The 26,334-nt window shown below is 38.4% G+C and overlaps 2 protein-coding genes across 3 annotated transcripts; both read left to right on the top strand.

Annotated features, from left to right (window-relative positions):
- The first annotated feature begins 286 nt into the window (after positions 1 to 286).
- On the top strand, positions 287 to 2,816 carry LOC149219145 (patatin-like protein 2). 2 transcript variants are annotated; one of them, XM_089384284.1, is made up of 8 exons: positions 287 to 503; positions 594 to 775; positions 881 to 1,058; positions 1,146 to 1,307; positions 1,421 to 1,501; positions 1,620 to 1,841; positions 1,973 to 2,145; positions 2,541 to 2,816. In XM_089384284.1, the coding sequence occupies exons 1-8, from the start codon at positions 375 to 377 to the stop codon at positions 2,590 to 2,592; spliced, it is 1,179 nt and encodes a 392-aa protein (XP_089240410.1). In that variant the 5' UTR covers positions 287 to 374; the 3' UTR covers positions 2,593 to 2,816. The 2 variants fall into 2 exon arrangements, with proteins under 2 accessions (XP_089240410.1, XP_089240411.1); XM_089384285.1 differs by lacking the exon at positions 2,541 to 2,816 and adding an exon at positions 2,378 to 2,517.
- A 218-nt stretch (positions 2,817 to 3,034) lies between these two features.
- Positions 3,035 to 4,921, top strand: LOC149219144 (uncharacterized). Its single transcript, XM_089384286.1, has 4 exons — positions 3,035 to 4,230; positions 4,341 to 4,404; positions 4,514 to 4,587; positions 4,667 to 4,921. The coding sequence occupies exons 1-4, from the start codon at positions 4,172 to 4,174 to the stop codon at positions 4,806 to 4,808; spliced, it is 339 nt and encodes a 112-aa protein (XP_089240412.1). The 5' UTR covers positions 3,035 to 4,171; the 3' UTR covers positions 4,809 to 4,921.
- Positions 4,922 to 26,334: the final 21,413 nt, after the last annotated feature.

The following is a 26,334-nucleotide window of genomic DNA, read 5'->3' as shown; positions in this document are numbered from 1 at the left end:
TTGGTCTCTAAAGTTAATGAGTTGAAATTAATTTGGAGGTGAAGGTTTAATTTTGTTGGAAGACAGTAATTTCAACCACCAGCATTAATGAAGTTAGACTGTTCTAGAGAATACAGCAGATATTTCAAAATGCAGTTTCTAGAATTCGTTGACAAAATGGGCTACAGCAGATATTTCAAAGTGCAGTTTCTAGAATTCGTTGACAAAATAGGCAAGCTTTCTGGAAAATCCACAGCCTCATCAAACTCCAGAAAGTTCTCTGCTATGTATAAAAACCTGTTCAGCCGTTGAATGAAGACAAGCTCTAAATGTTTCAAAGTTCAGTGTTCATGTGTTTAACTGTGTATAATCTCTGTTTAATTTGAGTATAGAGCATGGCAACTGCTTACGGGAATCCGTCACCAACCGATGGCAAAATGATTACAATTCTCAGTATTGATGGAGGTGGGGTTCGTGGGATTATCCCAGCAGCTATCCTCGAATTCCTGGAGGAAAAGCTACAGGTAACGATTTTAATCTACCCCTCATTAAATCTTATCATCCCTCCCTTTTTCTAAAATATCATCCAAATTGAATTATGAGTTATGTCACAGGAATTGGACGGCCCAGGCGTGAGTATAGCTGATTATTTCGACTTAATTACTGGAACGAGCACGGGAGGGTTGGTCACTGCCATGTTAGCCGCTCCAAATGACAACAATCGTCCATTGTTTCCTGCAAAGGATATTACCAAATTTTATTTGGATAATTGTCCTCATATTTTTCCACATACAGCGTTAGTAAAAGATGTTTTTTCTGGTTAAAAAAAAAATTATGTTTTTTTTCTTAACCAGCAACATCAATATTGAATCAATAATGAATAGAAAATAAATTATTACAGAGGTTTATTGCAATCAGCAATAAAGTATCTAGGTGGCCCCAAATATTCTGGTGATTACCTGCACAAAATCATGAGGACCTATTTGGGGGATACACAATTACACCAAACCCTAACGAACGTCGTGATTACTGCATACGACATCAAAATACAACAACCTGCAATCTTCACCACTTTTAAGGTAATGTTTCTGAGTGATAGAAGAAATTTAAGTTTGAATTAAAGAGCAACAGCAGTTAGAGTGATATATGGTAAATCTCGTTTGCAGGCCAAACAGGACGAGTTAGAAGATGCACTTTTGGCCGATGTCTGCATTGGAAGCTCAGCAGCTCCAACATATCTTCCTGCTCATTTCTTCCAAACAAAAGATTCCTTCGACAATACCAAAAGCTTTAACCTCATAGACGGGGGAGTTGCAGTGAACAATCCAGTATATATATACTCCATCTCTCAATGGTGTAATTATGATTTGAAGCAAGATCTTGAATTTTGTTTAAGAGGTTGTGTGATTTGGTGTTTTATAAAATGTGTGTTGTGTTGCAGACGTTACTTGCAATAAACCAAGTGATTCAGCGAGCTCTCGTAGGCTGTCCAAATTTCTTAGTGCCAACGTCTAAAGCTCGCGTGAGTTATAAAACCCATTTTGTTTATAAATCGGATTCATGTAGCCAAATATTCATTATAGTTGACCTTTGAATGATTAAGTAACTGGAGTGATAATTAGTATATGTGTTTTAAACAGGATACTAGCAAATTTCTGGTGCTTTCTCTTGGAACCGGACAGAAAATAGCTACTTACGACGCCATTGACGCTGCAAAATGGGGACTGCTTAAATGGTTATCCAACGACGGTAAAGTGCCGATAACTGACATGTTTCAGCAAGCGAGTGCAGATATGGTGGACGTTTACGCAACGGTCGTGTTCCAAGCCTCTAATTCCGAGAAGAACTATTTAAGAATCCAGGTCCTTCCCTTCTTCCATGTATAAAAAAATTCGTCATATGGTTGTTTAGAGATTGGGACCTTATATAATTCACTTTTATTAGCATACACTCCATATTCGAAAGGTCTAAGAAATTGTATAATTGGGATCAGGTTGAATTGTCGGGAGATACAAGCTCAACGGATCTGTCAACTAAGAAGAATCTGGAAGAGCTGGTGAAGATAGGGAAAAATCTTCTGGAGGCTCCTGTTTCAAGGATGAATATAGAGACGGGTGTGATTGAACAAGTGACAGGCGGAGGCACCAACGGGGATGCATTGACTAGGTAACAACAATATGGATTTCATTTAATGAAAAGAAACAAAGAATAGCAAGTGAAAGATTCGTAGCAGTAATCATAGGAGTTGTTTATAATGCGATTTTTTGGAGATTCTGGTGAGGGAATATGACGGAAGAAATTGAGGTTAAATCTTGATTTGTTGCAATTAAAATGGTTTTTTAACTGCATATTTGGATTCAGCACCCTGAAAAACCTCTGGGAGGCTTTGATTGTGCAGAAACTACCTATCAAACTTGCGATTCCAATAAATTGCTGCCCGATTTTGACCAAAAAAACCCACCGAAAAAACTTCCAAAAAATCTCATTATAGACAACTGCATAATCATATATGTATATTAATTGGTTGGGATCATGTTGATATAATTGAGATGATTCCGCAGATTTGCGAAGGCGCTCTCCGATGAAAGGAAGCTACGATTATCGCGCTCCTAATCTCCTTCCACAACTTTAGTTCCGCTGAAAGTAGGGTCTGCATCTGAAGAAATTGGAAGCCTTCAGCATGTTAAAGCTGGTCGATTTTGATAGTTCAAATTGAAATCCCTAATTGATGTATTCCTTCATCGACATACGTTTTATAATTCTGTTTGGCGGCTTTTCAGCTCTTTTTTCCCCGCCAGGAAGAAAACACAGTCCAGTAAAGATGTTTTTCCAACTAATGTTTGATATTCCCCCTTAGATTTTTCTTTGATATTATTATTTTATCTATATTTAATATATTTTTATTTATATTATTTTTAAGTTTGATATTCCCCTTTAGATTTTTCTTTGATATTATTATTTTATCTATATTTAATATATTTTTATTTATATTATTTTTAAGTATGTGTTTATTTTGGAAAATAGATTCGACGATTTTTATTGGACTGATTTGGATTTATTTGTAAAATAGTGAGAAAGATTAAATTTACTTTCAAAATTTTTTTTAGTCAAAAGAATTTGATTCTTCAAGATTTTTAGTAGATCAATAATATTTATTTATATATATATATTATTGACAAAATTATGGATTGTCAAAACCTTGTGCTTAAAAATGGACAATGATAAATTGACTATTTTACCTCAATTTCATTGTAATTATTAATTTAATTATTTTATTTTTATTTTTATGTAATTTGAAGGAATCTAAATGTTTACCTAATATTTCCTCCATATTAGGCTAGAAGTGGATGGTAAGGATTTAACCTCCACCAAATGTTCTAGAATATTCATAATAACATACACAAGCTATTAAAGATTGAGATATATCTCCAAAGTAGTTATCCTTTTTTTGATCTTTTAATTAAGTTAATTAATTAAAAATAATGTCATATGAACAAGTGTCATTTGAAGCGAGTTATGATTCTTTGGGTACATGGTATTGCTAAGCCATATTATTGACACATGGTATTCTAACAAAGCTTCTTTACATATTAAAAATCTCCATGGGAAAGTAGAATAACTCTCCATGGTTAAAAATATTATTCTATTTTTAAATATGTAACACTACAGTATAGGAGTAATTTTTTTTTTTTTACCTTAACAACAGTATATCTGATTATTAGTCATCCGAATGCAATAAAGATTATATAACTATCTTTATATAATTATCTACATAAACAAGTAATAGTACTAAGTTTAACTATACTAATTCATAGCACGTATCCATGATAACTGTGGCAAGTAAACATTAACTTTGTCTCTTGTTCAATCTTGGAATTATCATTCGGCTGTCAATAATATCTATACGTACAAGGTGTTATATGAGTTGATCGCTGGTACTACGGGATATAAATGAACATATGGCGATTTCTATATTCGAGTAATGGTTTACGCTGCCTGGAATGAATGTTGTCGTGAGTCACTCAGGCAACTGACGCTTGCCCCAACTGGCCTTCTCCACATCGTCCATCTGGCACGATGAACGACCGGCCAGTTGACATCATGTGCTCTCGCGTTTTCAGGACTCCAGGGTTTCATGCGGACTGACACTTACCTCGATCTTACCACATGGTAGCTATTTCCCGGGTTTTCCATGCTCAATCCCACGGCAGAGATGAATCCGCCAGATCGAGGGCTGACATCGAGCCATGGGTCAGTAGTAAGTATTGAAAGTCTTTATGCGTTTGATAATTCTTCAGCCTTTTCATTGTTGGAACGACCCCCTGTCGTTCACAGTTTTCTGGCGCTTCGCATTTGCACAGGGAACCTTTCCTTCAGGCGGTTTGTTGCGCGGTAGGAATTCTCTACCTTCCGATTCTGATCATGGTAAGTCGCTCACCCAAATCTTCTTGGTTACAGTTCATTTTCGTTTGTGTTTAATCTCTTCCGCAGGTTTTAATCTTTACTGCTTTGTTTTTTTTTGAATGAGTCTCAGGTGAGGAGTTCGGTTGCCGAGGCCGACGTGCAGTGGAGAGCCTGCTCCGCTTCCCTACCCATTCCATGTTCCAGGTAAGAGTTGTATGCATCCGTGGTTAAACTTGTGAGGCGTTCTCTGGGTAACGGACTGAACCGTTGTCCTTCTTGACAGGCTATCTGAGTTATGCATGTGCAATGGAAGTCCATCGCTGTTTTCAGGGGTTTCTTCCCATGAGGAAATTAACGTTTTTCCCGTTTCTGTTGCTTGTAAAATAAATTGGTTTCTACGCCAACCATTCAGGCGGAAACCTTAGTTGGGATACATTGGATGTTCGACCTTTACTGTATAATTTGTTTCATAATCAAAGGTTATCAATTGTTACAGATGGTCGAACATTGACTGGTTAATATATTGAGATTTCCTCCATAATATTGTTTTCGGTTAGGTTTTTTTTTAAGGAATAATGTTGGTTCATTGTGGGTAAACTCTTGCCTGAGTTCCAGTATTTTTTATTCACTGTGTATTCTGGATATGCTTGCCTTAACGGAGGTTTTTACTGTGAATTTAATTGAGTAACATGCTTCCATGTTCTTTCTTGGTTTATGGTTACTTTTCATGTTAGAAAAATATGAGTTGCCGGCTTCGACTATGGAAGCCCTCACTGACTGTCCAATAATACTCACACGGCTATGGCCTTTTCTTTACAGGCCCAGTTTTAACACACAGGCTACGGCCTTTTCTTTACAGGCTCAGAAATTCCTGTTATCGTTTATTAAGTATATGATGTGGGCGTTGCCCCTCCTCTGTTCCTCGAGCACAGGAGTATTTTCGTTATCATTTTCATGCATTCTTAAATACAGTGTTAAGATGATGATATTGTGAACTTGAAATTGGTTGTTGGGACTAAGGTATATGCATTATTCCAGTTTTTTTGATCTAAACAGTTCTTATTTCCTCAGCAGTATTTCTAGGAATCTATGTGTACAATTTTTATTGTTTTCAATTCGATTATGTAAGCTGAAATGATTATACACAATATTCGGTTTTCCGTTTTGATTCTCACTTATGCTACAGGAATTTGTTACAGCATGGAAACTCTGTTTTTTTTAATTAAAATCTAATTTAATCTCTGCCAGTTGCGCAGAAGCTAATTCTTAAAGTTAACAATGTATTTTCCGTTTCCACCTCTACCATTTTCTGCATAATTACAGAAACTCTTCCAATGCTATATACAGTCTAGTCTGTCATAAACCTTAATTAATTTTCACAGTTTATAAACAAATTCTTTTAATTGTTAGGTTTCTTAGTAGACCATACATGAGCAGAGGCAAACCTCTTATTTGCGCTTGTCAACCACCCGACCTTAGGAAGATCCTCCTCGATCTTCCACCCCCAAGCACTTTTGCAGATCCTTACTGTCTGCAACCCTCTGGCCACACCAGAGTCTCGCTATCTGGTCCTTACCAGATGTAGCGGTTCAGGAAGCTTTCGCCTTCCACACACATGCTATCTGATCCTTACCAGACATAGCTTTCTTTTTTTTTTCCTCTTATTCAAAGAGTAATTCTTTTTCTTTTCCTTTTTACCATCTGATCCCTACCAGACTTGGCATAACCTTTTTTCCCCTTTTTCCTATGGGGTCTCAACCATCTCATGAAAGTAGTTAGGTTTTATTTTTCTAACTACCTCAATAGCTACTAACAACAATTAATCAACATACTTAATTAAACAGTAGTAGCAGCAATTAATTATCATAATTAGTTAACAACAGTAGCAACATAGTTATTTTAATTGCCAAACAGAACCTTAGTTAACAGTTAAATTCTACTGTCTTCTTTAAGACATCATCGATTTACTAGGGGCATTACATCCCCCCCCCCTGAAGTTCAACGTCGTCCCGATGTTGTTGTCCATCCATAAACAATTCGGGATAGGCTTCTTTCATGCTCTGCTCATCTTCCCAGGTGGCCTCATCTGGCCCAAAGTGCTGCCACTGCACTTTAACCTGGGTGATGACTCTTTTCCGCAGCTCGACCCTTCTCCGATCTAGTATGTTCACTGGCTCGACCAGGAACTCTCCTTCCGGTTCCACCTGAAACACATAATATTCAGATTAGCAGTTTTCTTATCAATCCATCTCTGGTTCTTGTTTATCTTACAACATCTTCTTACCTGAATATCCTGCCAACTTATTATGTGTCTAGGGTCATAAACATACTTCTTTAAGACGGACACATGGAAAACATTATGGACTTAGATGTGGCTAGGTAGGGCTAACTGATAAGCTACCGGCCCCACTCGTGCTAAAATTTGGAAGGGCCCACAAAAGCGGGGTGCCAGTTTGGCACAACCATTCCATTGTAGAGTACTTCTCCTTGCCTGAATTCTGACATATACATGTTCACCCACTTGGTACTCTCTAAAGGTCCTTTTCCGATCTGCAAAACTTTTTTGTCTGTCCTGAGCTATTTTCAAATTAGCCCTCACTCTCTTAACCATTGCTTCCATCTCTGTTAACATTTCAGGACCCAGCATGAGTCTGTCTTCTGGTCCACCCCAACTGGATGGCGTGCGGCATTTTCGACCGTAAAGTACTTCGAATGGACTCATCCGCAAGGATGCATGATATCCATTGTTATAGGCAAATTCTACAAGGTGCAAATACTCTTCCCAACGAGTGGGTTGTTGCATCACATATGACCTCAGCATATCCTCCACCACTTGATTCACCCGCTCCGTCTGTCCGTCAGTCTGCGGGTGATAAGCGGTGCTAAAATTCAATTGAGTCCCCAGACCTTCAAACAAGGTCTTCCAAAAGGCTGATGTGAATTTAACATCGCGATCAGATATTATAGTTTTTGGCAGCCCATGGAGTTTAAATATGTTCTGCATAAAAACATTTGCAATTTGTGCTGCACGATACGTAGATTGAACTGGTATGAAGTGAGCTGACTTACTGAGTTTGTCCACTACAACCATAATAGAGTCATTATTCCTCTTGGACTTTGGTAACCCTGTAATAAAGTCCATGGTGATAATCTCCCACTTCCATTCTGGTATAGGTAATGGCTGTAGCAAACCCGCAGGGTGTTGATGTTCAGCCTTAACCTGTTGACATTCTAAGCATCGCGCCAGATATTCTACCACATCTCTTTTCATGCCTGGCCAATGATATTCCTTACGAAGCGAGGTGATTAATTTTTGATAACCCGGATGTCTCGCATAAGGACTCTTATGATATTCATCCAGAATCTTTTCCTTAATATCACCCTGATTGGGTACATATATTCTTTTCTGGTAGCACAGAATGCCGGCTGCATTCAATTCATAACCTTGTTGTATTATGTGGGTATTTAAATTCTGCACCAGTTGCTTCTTTTGTTGGTAGATTTGATCTTGTTCAGCGGCCTCTTCAATTTCTTTGCCAAGGGTGGACTGTCCTTCACTAATGCCAACTTCATAAAGACAATGCACTTTTCGACTCAGTGCATCGGCCACCTGGTTTTCTTTTCCTTTTAGATGTTTGATTTCAAAATCGAAACCGCCCAAAAAGTCTACCCACCTAGCTTGCCTAGCGTTTAAAGTTGGTTGACTAAAGTAGCTGGTTAAGCTATGGTGATCGGTCATCAATAAGAATTTTCTTCCCACCAAATAATGGCGCCACATTTTCAGTGCATGTACTACAGCAGTTAGTTCCAGATCATAGGCAGAATACTTCTGCTCATGTTCTTTCAATTTTCTGGATTCATACGCGATCACTTTCCCTTCCTGCATCAACACCCCACCTACACCCTCTTTGCTTGCATCTGTGTAGACTACGTACTCTTTTTCTGGGTCTGCAATACTCAGCATAGGTGCAGTGGTGAGCAGGTTTTTGAGCTGTTCAAAGCTCCATTGACATTCTGCTGTCCACTTAAATATTTTTCCTTTCTTTTGCAAGGAGGTGATAGGGTATGCAACCCTGGAGAAGCCTTCCACGAACCGTCTGTAATATCCAGCCAGCCCCATGAAAGACCTGATATCTGCCACGTCCTTTGGTGTTGGCCATTCCATTATGGTTTTGATCTTTTCAGGGTCCACAACAATGCCTTCCTTAGTGATGATATGCCCCAAATACTGGATCTGCTCTTTATAAAAATCGCATTTGCTAAATTTACCATATAGCTGATGTTCCCGTAGTGTCTGTAACACTAATCTGAGATGCTCCTCATGCTCTTTAATACTCTGAGAGTATATAAGTATATCATCAATAAAAATTAACACGAATTTGTCTAGATACTGATGAAATACACTATTCATCAGGCACATAAATGTCGCGGGTGCATTGGTCAACCCAAAAGGCAGTACCACAAACTCATAATGCCCGTAACGGGTTCGAAAAGCTGTTTTGGCTATGTCCTCCTCCTTAATTCTGATTTGATGATAACCAGACCTCAAATCGATCTTTGAGAAGATTGTCGCCCCTTTCACTTGATCAAACAGTTCATCAATGTGGGGTAGTGGATATTTGTTTTTAACTGTCAATTTATTCAGCTGTCTATAATCTATGCACATACGGAGAGTTCCGTCCTTTTTTCTAACAAACAATACAGGGGCTCCCCAAGGAGATACGCTGGGACGGATATACTTCTTGTCTAACAGCTCTTGCAGCTGCATTTTTAATTCTGTTAATTCCGGCACACTCATCTGGTATGGTGCTCGGGATACTGGGGCTGCACCGGGTACCAATTCTATGGTGAAATCTAAATCTCTTTTGGGCGGCAGCCCTGGTACTTCTTCAGGAAATACATCTGTAAAATCTCGCACTACTGGTATGCTTTCCACAGCAGCAATTTTATCTTCAGATCTAGCATATCCTACTTGTACTGCATATATTTGACATTTTTTCCTGATGCTCTTAGCTAGCTGTGAGGCTGTAATTGGTCGGATCTGCACTAGTTTCAGGATACCTTGAATTTCCTTTTCTTTTCCTAGTTCATCGCGATAAGAAATTGTTTTTGTCTTGCAGTTTATTATAGACCACTGCCTTTCCAGCCAATCCATCCCGATCAACACATCATACGAACCGAGAGGGAGTACATTCAATTCTGTCATTACTGTCTGACCGGCTATCCTTAATGGGCAGTTGCTGACCTTAGCCAGCACTCGTCTTTTGGCCCCGGTGGCAAGCTGTACTAACCATGGATTCTTAAACTTAATGGCTTGCAAACTACAATTTTCCACAACTTTGGGACTAATGTAGCTTAAGGTAGCTCCTGGGTCTACTAAAATGGAAACAGTTCGATCAAAGATCTTACCTTCAAATTCTATCATTGTTGGCTGGTAATCAGCTTGACGATCCTCGAGGGCGGCATTTATTCTGGGTATGGACCGAGCCACGTCTCCCACTGTGGAGGCTTCATAAACCTGGGACACCTGATCACTTTCCTTTCGGTGAGGGCAATTTTTAATATAATGTGGCCCGCCACAACCCCAACACTGTACTGGTGGCCTAGCTGAACCCTCATTATCAGCTCTACCCGACTGTTCACTGTATTTAGATTCATTAGGTGGCTTTAATCTGATCTGATTTCTCGATTGGTTTCTATTGCTGGCCCCTTTTGAGAATCCCTTGTTGAAATTGCTGCGAGCTCCCTTAACTCCTACAGTCATTCTGCTGCCCTTTTTATCTGCCCAGCGCTTCCCAAAATTTTCTCCTTTTTGTTTATTCTGCTGATAACATATTCTAGCTTTCCGTATCGCTTCGTCCATGGTCTTCGGATTATCAAATTCGATCCTTTCCCGCATTGCCTGGGGTAGGCTGCTAACGAACCGCTGCACTTTAGCCTTTTCCTCCCAAATATACGGTACATAGCGAAGCAGAGATGTAAATTTAGTAATGAATTCATCCATGGTCTGCTGCCCAAGCCGCAGATCATGAAATTCCCGTGCTTTTTCATCATAGAAACGTTCAGTCAGGTACTTTTCCTTGAAATATCTTTGAAAAGTTTCCCAAGTTACATCTTGCTCACTCACCCCCCACACCATCTTGACTTCTTCCCACCATAATGTAGCCTTGGCCTGCAGCTGGAAGATGGCCAGCCGTGCCTTAAGATGGTGATCATACTCATAAACTTGGAAATATTTGTTCATGTTGATTAGCCAAGCTTCTGCAGCTTCCTCAGATTCCCCATCAAAATGTGGTGGTTTAATCTTCCGAAACTCCCCTTGCAGTTCTATCCGCTGTCTCTTTGGGGTTTGATGTTCAGAGGCGTTATCAGATTTCTCTCGTCGAACCTCTGCTCTTTCCTCTGTTTCCTCCTGTTCAGTGTGATAGCCCTGTTCATCTGATACTCGTGTTTGCTCAGGTCTAGGATGAGACTGTTGCTGGTTTTGTTTATCTGATAAACTTTTCAGGATCCTCTCTTGTTCCATGGTTAGTCTGGCATTGTCCTCACGCAAACGGGCCATTTCGTTCTTCAGTTCCTGGACTGTCTCCAATATAGTCAAATTAGTGCTGCGGCCTTCCTCTCCCAGTTGTACCCATATCTCAGGATTTCCCTGAGGGTGAGTAATGTTGTCTGGTTGATTCATATTTCTATGAGGAGCGCTACTTGTTCTCCTCATTCTACTGTCACTTGAACAAAGATTAGCTCATTTCAACAGATGTGATTTGCAATATTTTAGAAATACCCCTTGCTTGCTTGTTAGTTGGTTACTTATGTATTACTATCTCCATTATGATTAACTCGAGGTCACAGAGTTGTAACGTGGGCTCTGATACCACTTGTAACACTACAGTACAGGAGTAATTTTTTTTTTTTACCTTAACAATAGTATATCTGATTATTAGTCATCCGAATGCAATAAAGATTATATAATTATCTTTATATAATTATCTACATAAACAAGTAATAGTGCTAAGTTTAACTATGCTAATTCATAGCACGCATCCATGATAACTATGGCAAGTAAACATTAACTTTGTCTCTTGTTCAATCTTGGAATTATCATTCGGCTGTCAATAATATCTATACGTACAAAGGTGTTATATGAGTTGATCGCTGGTACTACGGGATATAAATGAACATATGGCAATTTCTATATTCGAGTAATGGTTTACGCTGCCTGGAATGAATGTTGCCGTGAGTCACTCAGGCAACTGACGCTTGCCCCAACTGGCCTTCTCCACATCGTCCATCTGGCACGATGAACGGCCGGCCAGTTGACACCATGTGCTCTCGCGTGCTCAGGACTCCAGGGTTTCATGCGGACTGACACTTACCTCGATCTTACCACATGGTAGCTATTTCTCGGGTTTTCTATGCTCAATCCCACGGCGGAGATGAATCCGCCAGATCGAGGGCTGACATCGAGCCATGGGTCAGTAGTAAGTATTGAAAGTCTTTATGCGTTTGATAATTCTTCAGCCTTTTCATTGTTGGAACGACCCCCTGTCGTTCACAGTTCTCTGGCGCTTCGCATTTGCACAGGGAACCTTTCCTTCAGGCGGTCTATTGTGCGGTAGGAATTCTCTACCTTTTGATTCTGATCATGGTAAGCCGCTCACCCAAATCTTCTTGGTTACAGTTCATTTTCGTTTGTGTTTAATCTCTTCCGTAGGTTTTAATCTTTACTGCTCTGTTTTTTGAATGAGTCTCAGGTGAGGAGTTCAGTTGCCGAGGCCGACGTGCGATGGAGAGCCTGCTCCGCTTCCCTACCCATTCCATGTTCCGGGTAAGAGTTGTATGCATCCATGGTTAAACTTGTGAGGCGTTCCCTGGGTAACGGACTGAACCGTTGTCCTTCTTGATAGGCTATCTGAGTTATGCATGTGCAATGGAAGTCCATCGTTGTTTTCAGGGGTTTCTTCCCATGAGGAAATTAACGTTTTTCCCGTTTCTGTTGCTTGTAAAATAAATTGGTTTCTATGCCAACCATTCAGGCGGAAACCTTAGTTGGGATACGTTGGATGTCCGACATTTACTGTATAATTTGTTTCATAATCAAAGGTTATCAATTGTTACAAAGGGTCGAACATTGACTGGTTAATATATTGAGATTTCCTCCATAATATTGTTTTCAGTTAGGTTTTTTTTTAAGGAATACTACTGGTTCATTGTGGGTAAACTCTTGCCTGAGTTCCAGTATTTTTTATTCACTGTGTATTCTGGATATGCTTGCCTTAACGGAGGTTTTTACTGTGAATTTAATTGAGTAACATGCTTCCATGTTCTTTCTTGGTTTATGGTTACTTTTCATGTTAGAAAAATATGAGTTGTCAGCTTCGACTACGGAAGCCCTCGCTGACTGTCCAATAATACTCACACAGCTATGGCCTTTTCTTTACAGGCCCTGTTTTAACACACATGCTACGGCCTTTTCTTTACAGGCTCAAAAATGCCTATTATCGCTTATTAAGTATATGATGTGGGCGCTGCCCCTCCTCTGTTCCTCGAGCATAGGAGTATTTTCATTATCGTTTTCATGCATTCTTAAATACACTATTAAGATGATGATATTGTGAACTTGAAATTGGTTGTTGGGACTAAGGTATATGCATTATTCCAGTTTTTTGATCTAAACAGTTCTTATTTCCTCAACAGTATTTCTAGGAATCTATGTGTACAATTTTTATTGTTTTCGATTCGATTATGTAAGCTGAAATGATTATACACAGTATTCGGTTTTCCTGTTTGATTATCACTTATGCTACAGGAATTTGTTACAGCATGGAAACTCTGTTTTTTTTAATTAAAATCTAATTTAATCTCTGCCAGTTGCGCAGAAGCTAATTCTTAAAGTTAACAATGTATTTTCCGTTTCCACTTCTACCATTGTCTGCATAATTACAGAAACTCTTCCAATGCTATGTACAGTCTAGTCTGTCATAAATCTTAATTAATTTTCACAGTTTATAAACAAATTCTTTTAACTGTTAGGTTTCTTAGTAGACCATACCTGAGCAGAGGTAAACCTCTTATTTGCGCTTGTCAACCACCCGACCTTAGGAAGATCCTCCTCGATCTTCCACCCCCAAGCACTTTTGCAGATCCTTACTGTCTGCAACCCTCTGGCCACACCAGAGTCTTGCTATCTGGTCCTTACCAGACGTAGCGGTTCAGGAAGCTTTCACCTTCCACACACATGCTATCTGATCCTTACCAAACATAGCCTTTTTTTTTTTTCCTCTTATTCAAAGAGTAATTCTTTTTCTTTTCCTTTTTGCCATCTGATCCCTACCAAACTTGGCATAACCTTTTTTCCCCTTTTTCCTATGGGGTCTCAACCGTGTCGCCACATTTTCAGTGCATGAATAACAGCTGCCAGCTCCAAGTCGTAAGCAGAATATTTCTGCTCATGTTCCTTTAGTTTCCTTGATTCGTATGCAATTACTCTTCCTTCTTGCATCAGCACTCCTCCCACACCTTCTTTACTTGCGTCAGTACAGACCACGTAATCCTTATTAGGATCAGCTATACTCAATATGGGCGCGGTGGTGAGTAAGTGCTTGAGCTGTTCAAAGCTCTGCTGACATTCTGAGGTCCACTTAAATACCTTTCCCTTCTTTTGTAAGGAGGTAATAGGGTATGCTACCCTTGAAAAGCCTTCCACAAATCTTCTATAATAACCCGCTAGCCCCATAAAGGACCTAATATCTGCCACGTCCTTTGGTATGGGCCACTCCATTATAGTTCTGATTTTTTCAGGGTCTACTGCAATTCCTTCCTTTGTGATTACATGGCCTAAGTATTGTATCTCCTCCTTAAAGAAATCACACTTACTAAACTTTGCATATAATTGATGTTCTCGCAAAGTTTGCAACACCAATCTAAGGTGTTCCTCATGCTCCTTCCTTGATCGGGAGTAAATCAGAATGTCGTCTATGAATATCAACACAAATTTATCTAAGAATCTATGAAACACACTGTTCATCAAACACATGAAGGTAGCAGGTGCATTGGTCAGACCAAAAGGTAGCACCACGAACTCGTAATGCCCGTATCGCGTTCTGAAAGCTGTCTTAGTGATATCCTCTTCTTTAATTCTGATCTGATGATAACCAGATCGCAGATCGATCTTAGAGAATACCGTTGCCCCCTTCACTTGATCAAAAAGTTCGTCTATCCTGGGCAAAGGATATTTATTTTTAATCGTGAGCTTATTCAGCTGACGATAATCAATGCACATCTGAAAAGTTCCATCTTTCTTTTTGACAAATAACACTGGGGCTCCCCAGGGTGATACACTGGGACGGATGTAATTTTTATCTAGCAGCTCCTGCAGTTGCATTTTTAATTCTGTTAGTTCTGGTACACTCATTCGGTATGGTGCCCGTGACACGGGTGCTGCCCCCGGAATCAATTCAATAGTGAAGTCCACATCTCTTTTAGGTGGTAATCCCAGTACTTCCTCGGGAAAAACATCTGCAAATTCTTGTACCACCGGAATGCTACCCAGCGTAGCAGTTTTTTCTTTCTGATTTGCATAACCCACCTGAATAGCGTAAATTTGACATTTCTTTCTGATGCATTTAGCTAACTGAGATGCTGTAATGGGTCGAATCTGTACGGGATGCTTGATTCCTTGTAATTCCTGCTGCTCTCCACGGTCATCCTTATAGTAAATGGTTTTTGTCTTGCAATTCACTAAGGACCAGTGTTTCTCCAGCCAATCCATTCCGATCAGGATGTCATATGAACCCAAAGGTAGTATGTTTAAGTCTGCCACTATTGGCTGCCCTGCTATAGTTAGAGAGCAGTTATTTATCTTGGCCAAGACCCGTCTCTTGGCTCCTGTAGCTAACTGGACCAACCACGGATTCCTGAATTTTTCAGATTGTAACTTACACTGTTCTACTATCTTTGGGCTAACATAACTTAAGGTAGCTCCTGGATCAATAAGAACAGCTATAGAAAGGTTTGAAATTTTACCTTCAAATTCAACCATAGTCGGCTGGTATTCCGCTTGGCGGTCCTCCAAAGCTGCATTAATTCTGGGTACATTACGTGCCACGTCCCCAACGGTCGAAGCTTCATGAATTTGGGATATCTGGTCTGTCCCCTTTCGCTGTGGGCAGTTTTTAACATAGTGAGGTCCTCCACAGCCCCAGCATTGAACTGGAGGTCTGGTCATCCCTTCACCTTCTGGCCTAACAGGCTGCTCACTTACTCTAGATTCACTTATTGGCCTAGCTCGGGGTGCACTCTTTGCTACAGATCTACTGTTTAATCCTTTGCCAGCTCCCTTACTTCCATTGCTGCGACCTCCCTTGCTGCTGCCAACCATCCGACTACTCCTTTTTTCATTCCACCTTTTATTGGAAGTATCCCCCTTCTGTTTATTCTGCTGGTAGCAGATCCTTGCTTTACGAATAGCCTCATCCATGGTCCTAGGATTGTCAAACTCAATCCTCTCCCTTATATACGAAGGTAAGCTGCTCACAAACCTTTGTACCTTGGCCTTTTCCTCTTTGATATAAGGTACATAACGTAGCAGAGAGGTAAAGCGATTAATGAACTCGTCCATGGTCTGTCCCAGTCTTAAATCATGGAATTCTCTTGCCTTTTCATCGTAGAAGCGCTCGGTCAGGTACCTTTCTTTGAAGTATTTCTGGAACTTCTCCCATGTAATGGTCCGTTCACTTACCCCCTTGACAATCTTGATTTCCTCCCACCACAAGGTTGCCTTACCTTGTAACTGGAAGATAGCTAGTCTCGCCTTCAAGTTATGATCATACTCATACAACTGAAAATATTTATTCATATTTATTAACCATGCTTCAGCTGCTTCCTCCTGTTCGCCATCGAAATGTGGGGGTTTAATTTTTCGAAATTCTCCCTGCAGCTCCATTCTCTGACGTTTTGAGGTTTGCTGCTCTGGTACATTGTCAGAGTGATCCTCTTTGCCTTCTGAATTTTCAGGTTCAATCTGATAGTCTTGTTCTTCTGTCATCCTCTGCTGTTCCGCGCTGGGGTTAGATAGAGGTGGATTTTGCCTATCCGACAAACTCTTCAGAATTCTTTCTTGTTCCACCGTCAAACGCGCGTTGTCTTCTCGCAAACGTGCCATCTCATTTTTCAACTCCTGAACAGTTTCCAGTATTGCAAGATTGGTACTTCGTGTTTCCTCACCCAACTGTACCCACAGCTCTGGGTTTTCTCGAGGGTTACTGCCGGTTCCTTGCATTTCGTTTCCTTTTCTGGCTTAACTGTTAGCTGTTATAATTCTGTATCTCACCCCTAAATAGACAGAACAACAGTTAAGTAAATCATTAACTTTCATATGTATGCATGGTGTATGCTTCTGCACAGTGAAACATGTCATGCTTGAGGCCACAGTGTTGAAACTGGGCTCTGATACCAATTTGTCACACCCTTGTTCACAATACATAATTTTTTTTTTAAAAGTATACATCACATAAAGAACTTGCTATACTACATGATTATTCCTTATGCATAATCACATATTTAACTTCATATCATATTGTTCCATACTTTATGCCATATATTTTACAGCTAGGTAGCCAATTGTCTATTCGTTGTTATAACCTTGTATACGTGTACTATTATGTGGTATTATATTACGCTGTCATATGGTTTAAGACAGGCATTTGACTTACGGTAGCTTCCAGCTATTAGTCTACCTTAGCCTGCAGTAAGTATTAATGTGGCGCGGGGTTTGGTGGTCCGGCCGCAGCCCATGCAGGTGCCAACTCACCCGTCGCCTTAATAACTTCGATCCACACCACGGCAGGTGGCATGGCTTGTCCCTTCGGCCATGTGACACCTCGGTTACAGTTTTCTCGGCGTTCCCGCTTTGCTTTCCCGCCTTGCATGGACGGTCACGATTGCTCCCTTGGATCAAAGGGTTGGAATGTATTCGAGGGTTTAAGTCTTCATATAATCTCATTCGGGCAGGCTCAGGGTTTATTTGTTCCTTCGGCTCTTTCGGCTCCGCTTCGGCGTTTAGTCTCTGGTTCGGTACCACCGGCGTTATATTTGTAACCTGCAACCTCTCCGAAGGCCGTGAAGTGCACATCAATACGCCCTTACAGGTATTGACCCTCGTCTCTTGAATCTACAGAAAGCATTTACAGTTCGTTGTGAAATGTAATGAATCTTATGGACTTGTTTCCTTTTTGTTGACAGGGCGTGCGGCTGGGTTATTCAAACCCCTCTGCCGGTGCCAAGGTGGCTAAACTCGAAGGTTTAACCCTTCTCGGCGGCCACGGTAAGTTCTCAACTCTTGTTTGCCCTGCTCTGCATACGAGAGCTCGGAGTTCATTGACTATGAGCTGGTTATGTTTTGGTTGGTGCAGACCGCTGTTCGAATGAGGGTTTCCTTGCTTCGATGCCGAGGTATTCTCCACAGAGAACCCTCACGATTGCATTCAGTTTTTCTTGTTGTCTGGTTGAGTCCATGACCCGCCCTGTTAAGTTATCATCCACGGCGGAGTTTCTGAGTGCTATAGCATGCATTTACGGTTTCATTTTGTTTGTTTTACTGCCCTTGCGGCATACTTGGACTTTGGTTTGATATATCTGATATAAATCATAAGGCATCGGGTCTGGCCGTAATGCACAGACCTGGACTAACGGATTCAGGTCCTGTTTGAGGTTTTCCGTTTTATTAATGTATGTACAGTTATTGCCTCTTCACGATTCACCACCCGGGTGTTATTTTTTTGTAATTTATAGATGGAACTGTTACTCTGTCTATGTTCCCAGGGCAACTTATGCTTGCGTATTTTATGAATATACTCTGTGTATTTAACAGTTATCAGAACAGTGCATGGTGGTTTGTTTTGTTACCATTGGTTTCGCTCATCTCAACGACGACAGGCTCATAGATTTACTCAGGTTATGCTTATGGTTTCGAGTCATTCGTTCTGGTGTTTGCTATGCGACTCTCGTCTTTGCTAAACTTGTACAGGACGCCCTCGGTTAGTTATGATAACAATATCATGCTTCTTCTTTTCTTTATGAAAATGTCGGAATATATGTAAGTCCAGAGTTTTTCCTTTTGAAGTAGCATGTACAGGGTTTCTGTAAAGATATCTCATTTTCCTTTATCGCTCTTATCAAACTGTTTTCTCTACTATTGTATCTGCGAGCACTTGTAGTTTAATAACGTTGATATAATGGAATGAAGTACGCTCTCTGTTTTGCACAGTTTACAAAATAAATTCTCCTTGTCTGGAATAACTTATTTATTTCTTCACATATCAACAGTCATTGTTATAATAGCTGTAAGTTTATTTCCTTCCGTCGACAAGTTAGAATCCGACCACAGTCGGCGCTCTCTACCCAGACGCAGAGGGTTCTAAACTCGTTCCTGTCGACACAATATAGTAACTGCTTGTTTAAATTCAAGGTATTCTACACTGTTTGTTCCATTATTAGCTGTTCTGTTATTAAAACAGTGCCTCTGTCTTTCTGACGAGGTTGTGTCAGGTCTATTATTCAATAGCCGGTTTTTGGGTAACTTCCCTTCTTATTCTATAATCAGTCTTTTAATTAACTACACCTATTGTAGCTTTATTTACCACATGACTAGTTTTAAATTATGTCTCTCGATTGATAAACTGACCTTTCACTTAAAACTACACCTGTGCAGTTACTTAAACAATATAACAGTATCTAGGAGAATGAAACATAATCCTTATTTACCTACTGTAAATTCACTGTATATTTATATTCAATCAGAGACTCTGCAGCTTGAAACCGTACCTGGTTCACCAGAGTCAGGAATAGGTTCTCAAGCAAGTCACCTGTACTTTGTTTCTGCTCTTCCACCCAGCCATGAGATCCATCTCTCAGACGGAATTCTCCCCCCGAGCCATCTTGCAGGCCTCAAGCCCTCAACAAGATTTGTGCACCTTGTGCCTGGTTATCTGGTCCTTACCAGACTTAACCAGTTTTCCTTTTCTTTTTTTTCCTTTTTCCTTTTCTTGGAAAAGGTCTCTTCTGTCTGTCCCCACAGCACAGAACTTCCTCCCTACAGCCAGGACTTTTCCTGTTTGGGAGGGTAGTTTCAATCAGTTATTATAACTGATCTCTTTCTTTTTAAATCCACCTCCTAGAGGCTGCCAGCATTTCAAGAAAACATTTAAATTACTTTAATAAAATAGTTTGTCACAGTTTTGTTTTTAAAACATAAACAACAACTGTCATACTGTCTTTTACCACAGTAAAATCTCACATTTACATTGTCTGGGGTCATTACAATCATGTTATTCGAGAATCAATTTGGATATTTACTTACATATATATTAGATTTTCATTTAAATATTTTTGAATTTTTCTCGGATATTGGGAGGTGATGCCTCAATACCGGAAAGTAATTTCATTAAATTGTTGGCAAAAAAATTGCATAATAATATTTATAAATAATTTTTGAATTTCTAAATTAAATTAATTGATAAAAATTCAAATTTAATATTTAATACTAATTATAGAATTATGATTACTCACTCAGATATTATAAAATCATATAATTTTATGACATTATTTATAAATATGTGTATTTACTCATGGCCCCGTTATAATTTGATTTCTTAATATTGTTTAAATACATATTTAACAATATTATATATTTGATTACAAATATGAAACAATTTATAATTTAATTTTTATTTCCATTTTTGTTACTTATATCTTTCCGTTCGAAAATTAATGTAAAAATTACAAAAACTTCAATAAAAATTAATTATCTTTAAATTATTTAAAATCAGTGATAGATACTAATTCACATTCGAGATCTGAGTTGTCTAGCTAACCCTTCATCTCCTATGAAAGGGTATTTGATAAAAAATGATTCAGAGAAAGCATATTATTGTAATTGTATCCATGTGTTCATGGCATGCACACATAGACTCTTTGAAAATGGAACCCGAGAAAATTGCATCTTTTATGGAAGTTTCTTGTAGATTCACTTTATAGGGATTCCATCCTTCACGTTTATTATATTGTCCTTTTATCATCATCAAATTTTTCAAATGGCTTTGGTTGCTTTTTTTATATATAATATTATTTTTGACTTAAAATAATATATATTATTTTTTTAAAATTAATAATACATTTCTTTCGATAATAAATATCTCAAAGAGAAAATAGCTTTGGATACAAACGGAAGAGTCATTTTGGTAGCTTGTTCAAAGAATGGATAACTTTAGAAGAGAGTATCTCACTTTTCTCAGCATTATGCAATGTTAAATGTTAAATGAATGAAGATTTATTTTTGTTATTAAATTTATATATAAAAGAATTATTTTTTAATTATTTATTATTATTATTTTTAAGGTAAGAGAATTTTATTTTAGCAATTGTTTCTAAAAGTGTAAAGCACAAAGAATAGAAGATTTGGGAAGTTCATCTTGCCACGAACAATGCCCACTCATGAATGCATGTGCATAAGGTTTTTCAAACTCTCCAATGCAAGCATCAACAAGCAAACTCATTGCTCATAATCATAATCTATGCACCAGGTAAAGAACTTCAAGTATTTATGAGGTCCCTTTGAGGGGAAACCTTCTCTTTATAAATGAGTACATGGTTTTTGTTTCCAATTTGATGTCTCAAATACAACAAAAGGAGTGTATCCCACTAAACCGTTAGAGGGTTTTATATGTGACAAGTTAATTCATCAAATGTTTCCTTATAGTATATTATGTCATCAACAAGGATGCTATAATGCATTTTTTCTTAGGCTTCTTGGAGAAGCCCTATGTGTCAATGCACCCTCCACTTCCCAACTGTATTCCTTCAAGGATGTAGTGAAGCCTAGGTCATTATCATTTCATTGATCAATTATCAAATCAAATGATCCACTGATGTTTCCACATTAGATTCTAAATGCACTACCTTTTTCCATTTGGGACAATCTATGCAGACTGGAAGAGATAGAAAATGCTAGAACACATTTCAACTTTTTAGGCAACATTCAGATTGCAGTGATATACAGAAAGTTCAAATAGTGGAAATGCACTTCTCCAAGTGTGCAAAAGCTCAGAAAATTGGAGATTGGAAAATTGTGTTAAAAGAAAGCATGAAATTATTATGGTAAGTGTTGATTATGCATGACAAGTTTGTAGAACCTCTCACATTCCTTTCCTCTTGAGTTTCTAAGAGAAATGCTTTAGCTAGCATTGATTGTATTAGATTTTTATTTTTACACTCCTTATAAAGATTGTTCGAGTTAATATGATTCTAGTTTCATGCATCCCTTGTAGTTCTTTGCATCCAAGGTGGATGCACTACCAAAGCTCCAAATTTTAGACGAGGGAGCTATAGTTCTGATGTGTAACCAAGATAGAAATTAATACATCAAACAAATAATTTGGTATTGTAGGAAATTGTTTTCTAGTCCTTGTCAAAGAATAGGTGGACATGGTATTAGAAAGGTAAATTATTGAAAAACAATTATTGGATTGACCTTTTTCTTAATTTAGTTTTGTTATAGTGAATTTTCAAGAGCATAATTTGTGACAAAGGTTTTGTGGGATAAAATTTTTCCACAACCTTTTTTGCAACAATTTGTAGATAAATAACTAAACTCCTATAGGAAACATCATATAAATCTAGAGGGCAACTTCAAAGAAATAAACAAAAAAATTGGTTAAAGGTTGGAGCCACTCTTAAACCTAGAGATATGATTAACCAAATAATTTATTTTTCATGTGATTATTGCCACCAAACCCTGCAAGTAAATATTTAAATCAATTATAATCAATTCCAAAGTAAACAAAATCTAAACTAACATAATCTTTTGAAAAGCATAATTTTGAAACCTCTTTCCAGCCTAAATATAATTGCAAATGATATTTTGAAGAGTCAAAGCCTTCAGTATCACATTCACACTGTTGAGATGAGAGTTATGACCTTCAATTCTCTATCAAATCAAGCACGGCCTCCAGATCGTGTTCGAAGTCATCATTGGCGTCCTAATGCAAAAGACCACAATTCGAATCTAGTTGTCAATCCTTGAAAATCCAATTCTGAATCTTTGAACGACAAAAAGAAAGATAAAAGGAAATATATCAAATGTAACAGTCACATTAATAATTCTAAATAATATATTAAAAAAAATTATATTTAAACAATCGATATATTGTGTTTAATCCTATAATAAATTAGATAAGTGATGACAAGGTCTAATTGGTACTTAATAACTTAACCTTATACCAGATACGTACTACACATGTTGTTCGGCCTTACACAAGTCACTTCACAAGAATTCATGTGATGGCTTTACATTTATGAATGAGTTCATCATTCGGCTCTTGTCTTTCAAGGAGGATGCCTCAATCCTGAGGGTGCTCCTTCTACCGTCCAGATGCAGTCCATTGATCCTGTCACTCGGAGTTAATCCTCTGGTAAATGCAAATGAGGGAGATCCAACACATCTGGAGGTTTGGGTTAGGGTTAGGGTAATGGCTTCTGAAGAGTTGGCGGTAGACGATCATTTGTGTTCCTACACCAACGATGAGAGGGTTCTGCAACCCTTCCCTGATCATGTTCTCTACGGCCTGAAAAAATCACCCAATTCTTCAGTTTCTTTCCTTTGCTGCCGCTTCTTGGGTGCTACATAGTCTTCTCCAGCATTTGACATATTCGATAGTAGGTTCCCTACATCTATTGCGGCAAAGGATTCTCAATTACCTGTTGCCTCTGCGCAATTTATTAAAGTTAGATTACATGAGGATTGTTGAAGCTATGGGGGTGCCTCTTGGTGGCAGCTGAGGTTCTATTTGTGCTTCAAAGTTGGTTTCTTCATACCCAAAATAGGTAATACACAATTAGTTTCTTCTTCTTTTCTTAATTCTTAGTCATAGTTCTAATTCAGTTTCAAGCATAGTTGTATCTAACAAGGGTTTTTTCCTTGGTGACACAAGTAACTGGATCGATGGTCCAATATATGAGGGATGGGGTTTTAGAGCCACTAGAATCAATTCGAACCCCAAACTGTCTAGGTTGGCTTCTTATAGCTTCTATGAGAGTTATGGTTTTAATGGTTGAAGTTCTGCTTGGCATACTCTGAATCTTGCATGGGTATTTGCAATTTCATTATTAGGTTGTAAATACAGTCATTTGAACTTGAGATTTAGGTCATCTGAGGTCATTGGCTCTCACGCCCTTGAGCTAAGGATTTGGTTTTCAAATACTTGCTTTACATGTTACTTATCCTTGTTGTTGAGATAACACCCATTGGCTAGACTACTCTTGTTAATATAGTTATATTATTTTGTAAATGGCCTCGGCTAGCCCAGACTTATTTGTTGATAGTCTTAGCTTTTGAGCCTGCCAGGCTGCCAGAACTATGAATGATCCATTTACACTTTTGCATAACCGTGGTGGTTACAGCTTTCTGGAAAATGGGAATTCTAGACCTTAATTTTAATTAATGACGGCATTGGAACGTGTTCTATTCGCTTTACATTTAAGCTTCACTACAAGCTTGGTTATTGGGTATCTTACAAATTATTGTTTGTCCCTTTGGGACAGTTTTAGATTCAAGTTTTTAATTAATAAGTTCTCCTTTATAATTATTATTGCATTATGCTCATAGAGTTGAACTCTGATATGGGGTTGCACAAGAGACTGCTGGAAATAGCTTGGTCTCTGGCTAACCCAGTAGAAATTCAACCATTACCGCCATATAATTTTGGAGACTGTTTTATTATTGAGTTGTTTTTCCATCAAAATGTGGTTTCACAATTTATTAGAGCATTTCTAATATCTAGAACTCTTATTTATGTAATAAATAGGGTATTTATTGTTATTACTAAAATTGTTGGTTTTTGGCAACTCTGTCCCAATGTTCATCATTCCCACTAGAACTAATCACAGAGATGTGAATCATGTTTTCTTTTAGTTACATAGATAAAGTTATTAGTATCATTTCTTTTACTGTTTTCATATACTGATTTGTTGTTTTAGATATTAATTTGTTGTTTCAAATATTACATTTCTTCCTTAGTAGTTATTTAATCTGCATGCAATATCTACATGGTTTCTATCTTAGTGAGTACTGCTAACAGTCTTGTCTTTACCATACTGTTATTTTTAAGGAAATATATTAAGAAAAATCTGCTATTTTTAATTTTTAAGGAAATTAAAAATTATATAAATTTTAATCTAAATTGATGATACCCTAATTTTAACGCTAATTATGATTTATCAGCAAAGAGGGTTATAGGTTTTGTACTTACCTGGAAAAATTCGATGAATGCCTCTGACAACTGCACATACAAGTAAACACGTACGAATAAGACATCTCGGAATACTTATTGCCTATTCAATGCTCTCTCCGCTGTAAAAATAAAACACTAATTGCATGTCACAATCGCTTTTATTATGATTTTCATAGGAGCGTTCAATAGACAACCCCGAAAACTGTCGGGAAATGAGAATGTGAAGTGAATTTTCCTGAGAAAAGGAATTGAAGCATAAACGGGAGTTAACAAACATTTATAAAGGGTTTCTAGGCTACCTCAATTATTCTCTGCATCGGAATCAATCATAAAAAGCTTCCATTATTATCGTGGAAATTCTCAGCGAGAATTGGAGCATGAGCGGGAGCCACCAAATACTTAAAGAGGTTTTCTCAGCTACCTCTACTCTGCATTACAAATCAATCACGAAAACCTTCAATATTACTGTGGAAAATTCTGATTACATGTTAAAAATTTTAACAGATCAAACCAGAATGAAAAGTATCCAGCCAAAAAGGACAGATCTGATGCTGCTTGAAAAACGGCCATTGATTTGAGGTTCAAAGGCGAGACAAAGTGTAAAGCCCGCGTGTTGAACACTTTCCACGATAATGAGCTCTATTGCTGTTTATCTGAGTCATCTCACAGAATATGCAGTGAGCAGAGCGGGACTACTCCACTTCAAACCCTTTGGTTCGGTTCTGGGAATGGTTTGTTGGTCACCTGCCAGGCCACTCTAAACCTATCAAGATAGTGGTCACGAGAAACGAGAATCTCACAAAAATGAATAAGAAGAAGATTAGGAATACGTGAGAATGACGATAAGAATGGGATTGATTGATATCGATCAATCCAATTGGAAATTCAAGCAGATTTGATTAAAAAACAAAAATGCTAGAGACCAAAAAGGCGTAAAAATGAAGATCCCAGAGACCAAGACCAGGGAAAATGATATGCAATCCATGTTAATGAGAAAGGGCATGTCAATGCGCCCTGTAATGCTTGGAGGTGGAGTAAACACTGCTCATAACCCAGGATTCGAGGTTAACCGTAAACGTCGAGGATCCTAGATCTGATGACCTCAAGCTTTCTAATAATGGTTGCCAGCTTGACTTCAAGATTCTCAATTTTGGTTCCGAGCTTCCAAAATGCTTCAAGAAGAAGCCTGAATTGAAGGAAATTGATGAAGATGCTATTCTTCATGACGACGAGGCTAAAAATGCCTCAGTACAAGTGCACAAACCTGCAACAACCTTTTCATTTCTATTATGGAAGCAATTTCATTCCTATTAGGGAAAGCAAGACAGTTAAGCAATATGGCTAATAGAAAATAAAAAAATGTTAAACAGCCGGCCTAATTAACGATAAGCTAGTGCTTGCCAAAAGCCACCGAAGATAGAAAAAGCAGTGAAAATATCTTGCCATGTCAAGAAGGCAATTTAACTGATATTTGGAAAAAGCAGTAAAAATATCTTGCCATGTCAAGAAGGCAACTCAACTGATATTTGGAAAAAGCAGTCACACTTCAAATCAATGGTTGAAAGTGTCTCACTTGATCCAACGGAGGAGGATGAAAGTGTTGACAATTGTTGATGCATAGGAAAGGCCTATCGGCCTAAATATGTGTATTTATTCATGCCCATGT

Source organism: Pinus tabuliformis, chromosome Q (assembly GCF_031772625.1).
Source record: "Pinus tabuliformis cultivar Carrire ecotype Pingquan chromosome Q, CPIR1, whole genome shotgun sequence".
NCBI classification, from domain to species: Eukaryota; Viridiplantae; Streptophyta; class Pinopsida; order Pinales; family Pinaceae; genus Pinus; species Pinus tabuliformis.
The sequence above is the reverse complement of the archived record's forward strand: the minus strand, read 5'-3'. Positions and strand labels throughout refer to the sequence as shown.

Coding starts and splice junctions, on each gene's coding strand:
- LOC149219144 (XM_089384286.1), top strand. CDS start 4,172: ATGCTCAATCCCACGGCAGAGATGAATCCGCCAGATCGAGGGCTGACA. Junction 4,231..4,340: donor GGGCTGACATCGAGCCATGG/GTCAGTAGTAAG, acceptor GCATTTGCACAG/GGAACCTTTCCTTCAGGCGG. Junction 4,588..4,666: donor CTACCCATTCCATGTTCCAG/GTAAGAGTTGTA, acceptor CCTTCTTGACAG/GCTATCTGAGTTATGCATGT.
- LOC149219145 (XM_089384284.1), top strand. CDS start 375: ATGGCAACTGCTTACGGGAATCCGTCACCAACCGATGGCAAAATGATT. Junction 1,059..1,145: donor CAATCTTCACCACTTTTAAG/GTAATGTTTCTG, acceptor TCTCGTTTGCAG/GCCAAACAGGACGAGTTAGA. Junction 1,502..1,619: donor TGCCAACGTCTAAAGCTCGC/GTGAGTTATAAA, acceptor TGTTTTAAACAG/GATACTAGCAAATTTCTGGT.